The sequence below is a fragment of the Oxyura jamaicensis genome, chromosome Z, assembly GCF_011077185.1.
Source record: "Oxyura jamaicensis isolate SHBP4307 breed ruddy duck chromosome Z, BPBGC_Ojam_1.0, whole genome shotgun sequence".
In the NCBI taxonomy this organism is placed as follows: domain Eukaryota; kingdom Metazoa; phylum Chordata; class Aves; order Anseriformes; family Anatidae; genus Oxyura; species Oxyura jamaicensis.
The window spans coordinates 49,851,854-49,860,832 of NC_048926.1; the positions used below are offsets into that span (position 1 = coordinate 49,851,854).

At 34.9% G+C, this 8,979-nt stretch overlaps 1 protein-coding gene across 1 annotated transcript in view; it reads right to left on the reverse strand.

Annotated features, from left to right (window-relative positions):
• Positions 1-8,979, reverse strand: part of SLC27A6 (solute carrier family 27 member 6) — a 36,147-nt gene that overhangs the window by 10,804 nt on the left and 16,364 nt on the right. Inside the window, exon 5 of the mRNA XM_035310059.1 lies at positions 3,823-4,017. Coding sequence (XP_035165950.1) covers positions 3,823-4,017 — 195 coding nt within the window. The remainder of the gene's footprint in view (positions 1-3,822; positions 4,018-8,979) is intronic.

Genomic DNA, 8,979 nt, shown 5'->3' on the forward strand with positions numbered 1-8,979 from the left:
TTTCAAGAGCTAAAAAGCTAGTCAAATGATTATACTATTCTGTTCATTGGGTCTATATGAACACTACGAATATCCATATGTAAGGGTTTATTCATATACCACAGTAATGCTTTCAAGCACATGAACCAATTCTTCTTATATAAAGAGTACTATGTGAAAATAAACAAGTGCAAACAAGAGCAGTGCCTTTAGTTAATGTCTCACACACAGTCACTTCTTGGATGTCTGGCAACTGCTATACCATTCATCTGTTCCTTCTCATTAATTTGTGACTTCCAAATTATTTCTGAAAATAAATGTGTAGAACCCTAATATTTATCAAAGCTATTTCTCCCCTGACCACCTGGCAGTTACTGACAGAAAACATTCTTTCCTCATTCTGAGGGTAAAATTTATTTATTTATTTATTTTTACAGAAGTAACATTTGTCAGCATTTCACCTTTAGAAACTGTTCCCTTATTGCCATTAGGCACAACAGAAAGGACATCATATTTCTATTAGTTTTTCCCCACTAAATATACTGTATCTTGAACCTACCTGCTATTATTCCAACTATACTCTCGATTTTTGTATGTATGGATTTTTATACTACATTTACTTCATTCTGACTGTGTAACTATGCCAATAGAAACAGTATGTTTCTTCCTTTGCTGTTATCACACGTATGGTCACAAAAATCTCTTCTCCCCTTTTTCAATTTTCTTTCCTTATGTTCCCAGATTAAGAAACAGGTGTATAGGAAATTCCCAGAATGTATGTCTAAGGATATCTCCTCATATCATCCTATGTGTCAAGAGAATAAGATTTCAAACGTAGTATGATCTCTTTGCAGAAGCAAAATAATTTAGTAACTGGATAGATGTGCCTTCTTTGTGCCATTCTCTGCTTTCCAGCATGAGACAGTCTCCCTTTTCAACTTCAGATCACTCGAGGGTCAGAGAATCAGAAATAAAGCTGATCTTGTTTATGCATTGCTAGATATCCAGTGGATGTCATTTGGACTGAAGTAAAACAAACACAACAGCTACACTGCAGAATGCATTGTCTAATAACCTGCAACCTGTAAAACATATTTAAAAACAGCAAAAGCCTTAAATCAGTCAAAACTAACTTAGATATGGCATTAAAATGCAGAGTGAGTTTGTCACAATACTCGATTGCAGAATAATCAAAAACACTATAAAAGTAGGTCCCCAAAATTTTAGTATTAATTATATATATATATATATATATGAAAATCACAAAAAGTATGTCTCATGTTTTCACCACTCATTCTTTCTCTCTACCTCTTTTTGACTTTTCTTTTCTGCAACTCCTTACACAATCCATACAGATACATAAACACTTGTTCATGTCAACACTACTTTACTTCAGCATATGGGGGAGCTAGCAGCTCCTGCAAACTAGAAAGTGTCACAAAGCAGACTGAAGGAGCTGTCATTCCAGAGTGACTGCACAGGCAAAAAGAGCAAAGTTCCATCAGTTAACAGACTGGAAAAAAAATAATTTGACACATCTAAGTAGTGTAATACAAAAATATTAATATGTCATTTTGTTCTGCTGACATAAATTATTAAAGAAAGAGATCAGGTACATCATGCAACCATAAATGTTCTGAATCAAAACAGAGTACTTATGAAAAAGTGCCTGATGTGGCTTTGGAAAAGTCTTTCAGAACACCTCATTTTCGAAGATATTTTTGGCAGATCTATTCCCACATAATGACGGTCATACAATTCACCCACCAACCTAGCTAAAGATGCCATGTCCACGTAACCAAGGTGAGGTAATTTGTCTCCACACTGAAACTCATTTTCAGTGACAACCTTTATACTTCTCTACAGACACAGAAGGCCTGCATGGACAATGGTAGTAGCTAAATACTGAGCCTGCTCACAAATAACATGCTTTAGCTACATTCCTTATAACAGAAACTATAGAAATAACTGAAGACTCACTGTAGATGTATTTCTAAGGAAAACAGAGTATAGAAAAAGACAGAACATAAATTGATTTCAAGCCAAGCCAAATGCTATGAATGGCTTTTTCCGGTTCATAAAATCCCTTATTGTCTTTCCATATTCATACTGAGTAAGCAAGGGGACAATCCATAATTATCTTAGCAGACTATACTGATGTTTCCACAGACTACAGCAGTTTGAACTTGAAACAGCATAGATTATAGAAAAGATGTCTAGTGAAATCAAGTAGTTAGTTGTAACTGCATTTATTTATTTATTTATTTATTTAATTGCAGTTTGCATGAGCTGTTTTTTCTCCTAATCTGCAGCAACTATCTTAAATTGTAAATCCAGTCATTAAAGAGGAAAAAGTATAATGTTTCATGTGAAAATATATATTTATACATGAATATGCCTTTTGGGAATGCATAAAGCAAATTTTATTGATATATGACAAGTTAATATTAATGCATGCAAAAAGCACAAACTACTACCTGACTAAAAGTAGAGAAAAGTAAGTCAATAAATAGGTAATTTCAAGTCTAATCCTTTTTCTGCTGTAACTTAGTCCAGAAGTTTAGTGACTTCTGACAAAAATCTGTCAAAAGTTCTAAAATTCTGAAAACATATTCAAGTTCTGAACAAATGTAAAATTTCCTGAGATAGAAGAAAAAAATATGGTTTACAAGTAATTACAACATTTGGCCCTCTAAAACAAAATGTAACATGAGCTCTAAGGATCCTGATTCAGCTACTACTCCCCTAAATTCCAGATTACTTATTTCCTGTGGTGGATCTGCATCTTTCTAGAGACAGCTATCAGCACTAGATGGCAACTGTGCATATTACAAGGTATCAATGATATAGAACACACAAAATCAGCAGAGTAAATGTGCTTTAATTCCTGAGCTCTCAATGCTTTCTGAAAAGCATTGTAGCTCGTGGTCTCTCTCTGAATGTTTCCAAGTTGCTCCCTGCAGAGTCTGAAGGCAAAACATAGGCTGATTGGTTCAGATCCCTGAAGAGATTATCTGGGAACTCCTCTGGGCCCTGAACTGTGAAATAGTCTATGTGGTAATGACATATTGAGATTGTGAACCCTGGGACATACGCTGTCTACATATTTCCACTTCATCCGAAGTCACCTCACACAGATGTGTTTCGAAACAATATTTTTACATCACAGTGAAAACAGATTGGTCTGGACATACTACTGTTAGTTGTCCTTAGAAGCACAAATGCCACCTCTGTCAGGAGGATTTGTATGTATAGACAGGTATCTGAGTTACTTTTGTAAATTCTAGGCAATATGTGTAGTCCTATTTATTTCAAGTAGAGTAAAAATTGACATAAATAGCAACATAATGTTAAATACCTGGTCTCCTTGCTAGAAACCTTTGCTAGGTAATTTTACATGTTATTAGCTAAAGCTTGAGATTGAGGCACACATTATTTACTGTTCTCTGTAGCTGTTTAAGCGTGGTATTAATAGGACCCCAAGGGCAAAAATTGTGAAGTTTTGGTGACATACTTTTAGGTATGTATGCTGATATGCCACCTGTAAGCTCACCCATCACACAATTTGTCTTCATTTAACTGGACAGGTAAAGGAGAAGAGAGCATGTATGACATAAATAACAAGTACGGCTCTTCCCCATAACATATAACTTCATCAAAGTTGCTGAAATACAAAACAAGACTTTGGCAGCTGAGGTTTTACAGGCAGTCAATTAAACTTGCAATAACTAAGTTAGAAAATTTACCTTATATTTATGACTGTAGCCCCACGTCCTATGGTCAAACTGAGAAACACATTGACCTTCAGCACTCCCTTTTACAAAGTAAAATATAAATAGTCACCTTATAAAAGAAATTGGTGCGTCCAACAGATCCAATTTTTCCTGTGTGGTTCACGAAACAAATGTTTCCTTCAGTAGCACCATAAAACTCACAGATCTTAATGGCACCAAATCTGTCTAAAAATTCTCTCCACACATCATTTCTTACTCCATTTCCAACTGCCAGTCGGACTTTATGATTTTTTTCTCCATCCTTCTGTTAAAAAAAAAAAAAAAAAGAAAAAAAAGAAAACTGAATATTTTGATAACTGCATTTGATGTTGTATATTTGGTGGGGAAAATGTACTTTCTTATATACGTCAAGTATAAACAGGGGAGCGAAAGGAAAAGGGGAAAGGGAAGGGGATGGGGAAGGGAAAATAAAAAGGAAAGGAGAAAAGGAAGAGGAAGGAAAAGGGGAAGAAAAAGGGCAAGGGCAAGAGGAAACAATAGGAAGTTAAAGAAAGCTGGCACAGCTAGCCTACAGCTACACGGCAGCACACTGCAAACCAAAAGCTATTGTTGAATAAGCAAAATATCACCTGAATAATGGCTACACTAATTTATACAAGTATTTCTATATTTTAAAAGGTATATCATCTCAGTTTCCACTCAGAGCAATTAGAAAGCTGGGAAAAATGCAGAAAGGGAGGCATTGTTTCTGACAAGTGATTAAAGTAATCAGAGATTAACAGTTACTTTCCTTTTGTCTTCAGATTGATTAAAAGACACAATCAGATTATACGTGCTTGTAATTTGTGTTCCTTCCCACACATTGCATATGAGTCATATTCTGTATTTTTTTTCAACATTAAGTGTTGCAAGGCTTTGTTCATTGTAACTTAGAATACAATATATCAGTGTATATAGAACAACTAGTCTTGCTGCTAAAGACTGAGGCAGAGAAGGCATTAAGTAACTTAACCCTTTCCTTATCTATTGTCACTACGTTTCCCCCCACATCCAATAAAGGATGGAGATTCTCATTAGTCTTTTTGATTGTTAGTTTGTTTAGGTATTTATAAAAACATTTTTTATTGTCTTTAACAGCAGTAGCCAGATTGAGCTCCATCTGGGCTTTGGCCCTTCTAATTTTCCCTCTCCACAAACTCACAACCTCTCTCAGTTGCTAACCATTTGTTTTTTACATCAACTAAATTATTTTACTTTTCTTTCTCCTCTCCTATTTCACTGCAGATGCAAAAGTCATTCCTAAATGCATAAGTACAAACTTCACTGACTTTCTGCTAAGTCATTATTAACAATTGTATTATGTCGTATTACACAGTACAATGAAATTATCCATGGACTTGACCTGCAATAGTGTCTAAAAATGACCTATAGATGTAATTTTTGGAGCAATTTTTTATTCCTCTTCAGATGCAGCATCATAAAACAACTCTGTAGATTTTCATATACCTGAAATAATAAGGTCTGTTCCACATTCAAAGATCATTACGCTGTCAAGAAACCATAAATACATTCACTTGTTTATAGGAAAGTGATTCAGTGCTACTTTGAATTACAGGAGGAAAGCCTTTTTCTTCCAGAAAATTGTCTACGATCTTTGTAATGTTCTAGAAAGCTCAACTTATTTTTTTTTTTTTTTTCAAAGTGGGATATTTTCTCTACAGTTTCATTGATAAACTGAAATTAACGTACCAGTAACTGAATTGCAGTTACTCCTCACTGACACTGCTGATATTCAAATGTTCTGCCTCTGCTAAGATATGAAAAATAGCATGAGATCCTTTGTTCCAAAATGAACAAAAGAGACAAAAATGCGTGTATATATACACACTAACTAAGCGGGTCATTCATCAGTCTGGGAACATTCTAATTCTCTAGAGTCCAAGTTGATAAACAGGTGAGTTTGCTTCTATATTTATATATCAGGTTAATAAAAATACTGATGGCAGTTTGCCGGAAAGACATAAACTAAGATGAGCTAGAAAACAATGATCTACACTGCTTTTTTTTTTTTTTTTTTTTTCCAAAATGACAAATAACATAATATATAAGGTCAGTTAGTTCAAATCTTTCATCTCCTCTTGTTGTTTTGGCTGTTTTAAGTTACTACAGCACAACATTTTTTCTCCAGTGCAAGACACAAAACAGAATCAGAATACCCCAAGTTCTTGGAAAGGACTCACAAGGATACTCGTCCAACTCCTGGCTCCACAAAGAACAACCTAAATATCAGAACATATATCTGAAAGCATTGTCCAAATGCTTCTTGAACTCTGGCAGACTTGGTGACATGACCACCTACCTGCAGAGCCTATTCAAGTGCCCAACCACCCTCTCAGTGAAGAATCTTTTCCCAGCATCCAAGCTGAACTTCCCCCAGTGCAGCTTCATGCTGTTCCTTCTGGTCTTGGTCAGCTTTCTACTGTGCTTCACACAGTCATAGGTTATGCTGTACTTGCAACAACATATGACTGCCTCACTTTAGCAAGTGTTCTCTTAAGGCACTGAGCCCTTTCACAAAAATACAAAGTATCTAAAGTCATCAAAAACTGATTGCAGAAGAAAAGCTTTCTTAAAAGACAGAATAATAATTCACTTATCGTTCACAGCTAAGGTAAATTTCCGATTAGATTGCATTGGTGCAACTGCAGTGTTTGTGATTGAGGCAGCTCCATCACAGTTGTACTCATCTGTTGATACAAGGCTACTTGAAGGGTATTGCCGGGCTTTCTGGAGAAAAAGCATTAAAACTGGCATACCTTTTGGTAGTCCTTCAACTACAAGAATGAAAACCATACATAATTTATCTTCCAGTAGATGTTTAATGAGTATGAAGATTATAAATGAGGGAAATTTTAAACAGTGTAATTCAATGTAGTTTTAAATGCAAGTAAATTCACAGAGCTAATTTTAACATTTTTATCTAGACTTTATGTATAACTACTATATGACATTAATTAGCTTTACATATAACTAACTTTCAGTGGAAATGAGCCACGGTAAATAAAATGGATTTAGCTATATTGACACAATTTTCATGATTCGATCTGTAAGTATTTATCATCTGTATTATTGTCCAGCTCATTGCCAGGCTCCAGATCTGATAGGAACAGATATATCCACTGGCACCATGGCAGAATACCTGTGCAGTAAATAAAATGCAATAAATAAGAGAAGGGAAGGAAAAGAGATGATAATTCCAACACATGTTAAAAGCACGGCTAAGCAATGCACCGAGTGTTCTATACATACGAAAATCAAAATAAACTAAATATGCAGGATCATATGCCAACAGCCTATGGCACCAAACAGTCATGTTTTGAATTCCTGCTGTATTCACATGGCATTTCATCAACTAGTTTCCCATCACTACAGAACCTAGAGGTATAGGACTAGGAGGGATTTCAAAGAGTCACTTAGTACATCTTTGATGGAAGATAAACTGTTATCCCTGTCAGCTGAACAAGCTGGAGCAAGTCAGCTTGCTACTGTGCAGCTGCTTGTATGTTGTAGTTGTCTGCATGAATATTCTTAGTCTACTGCAACAGTGGAGTACCTAGTTAACACCTCCTTCACTAAGACCTTAATTTCCTCATAATACCTCAGTTAGGAAGGGCTCAGCACCTTGCCCAGACTCGCAATCATAGATGGCTCAAACAATTTGTGTCCTCTTATAATTTGTTCATGTTTTGTGTTTCTGAGTGTGATTAATAGTTCTGTCTGGATTATTCCAAAGACAGTGTTTGTAATATGATTTTAGAATAACAGAATGTTAGAACACATTTTGAAGGGTTTAAAACTATTTATTTTCCTGCACTGTGATTTTCTTTCATTATTGAGTGATTTTGAAACAAAATGGGGACTCAGTCTCTACCTATCTATTTGTAACAGTAAAAGTGACTTTTTTTTTTCAATGTCTTTTTTAAGCATTAATAAGAGAGCACTGTTCATACCTCACACCTGGACTTTTATTCAGTGCATTCAGCCAAAATCTTTGAACCATATAGGAAATATTTGCATACATTATGAATCAGTTTTTGACACACTATTCCTCCATTCTGTGTGCTTGTTTCATTTGTATAGTAATTAATTGACAAGTCAAGATCTGCCTTATTATACTAAATACCACATAGCTGGGATTCTTCATCTGCCAGTCTTTTCTCCTTAAGTGTTCTTTGTAAACTATGTGGACTATTTGCTTGATTAAGTCACTGATTTAAAAAAAAAAAAAAAAAGTCTTTTCTTTTAAAGGGCCACCAACACTCCAACACTATATTAATCAGGTGTGGGAAGAACTCATGAGAACACATATAAAAACGTACTTAGCAGTTTCATTAAAGGAATCCAAAAAAAAAAAAAAAAAAAAAAAGAAGGTTCATCATCTTACTTTTACCACTTACACACTTACACAGCAGGAAAAGCTAAGTGGAGAGAAGCAAAGGCAACTTCAAGCAAAGAAGGTATGAAATGTTCCTTTATTGTGGCATTGATGAACCTAAAAGCAGTATCAGGGCCTGAAAAGTGCAAAAATCTGTTAAATATAAGATATGGACAGACCATACAGGATTTACATTCATGCATTTACAGGAATGCATATGACAGTACGTTCACCTGTTATCTGTTGACCCATTAGCCCTGTAAAAACGGGGGCATCAGGTAGTTTTTAGGGACACTAGGAAATGAGATATCTTATTGCCATTAAATTGACTAATGCAATATTTTTTTCAAGATATATGCTTCAATTCACCTTGCAGAAATACTTCATTATAAACATCAGCTAGATTTTTTGAGTAACACACATAGCCAAATTTAAAAACAAAAGTAAAGTAAAATATTACTTCTTTACATATGTCTTGAACAGATGCACTAAAAGAAGGGAAGGAAAATTTAGCAACAGCATACAACTTTCCAGCTCAGTTGTTTACTATTGCAGTATAGCTCACTCTCACCACACTTTCATTAATGAATCTCCTGAAGATCTAATAGCAATAGATTCTAGTAGTATTGATTCTTTATCTCTTCTAGTGGGAAATGTTTTCTTTAGCTGTACTTTTATTTCCTCAGAAAATATCTACCAATAAAATAAGTAACTTTTGTCTGTGTTTCACCCAGTAATACAAAGCAGATCATTATATTTTTAATGATTGCCCTAGGCACCCAAATGTCAAAACAAATTACACAAAACTTTCCAGAGGTCAGTTCAGAGAAT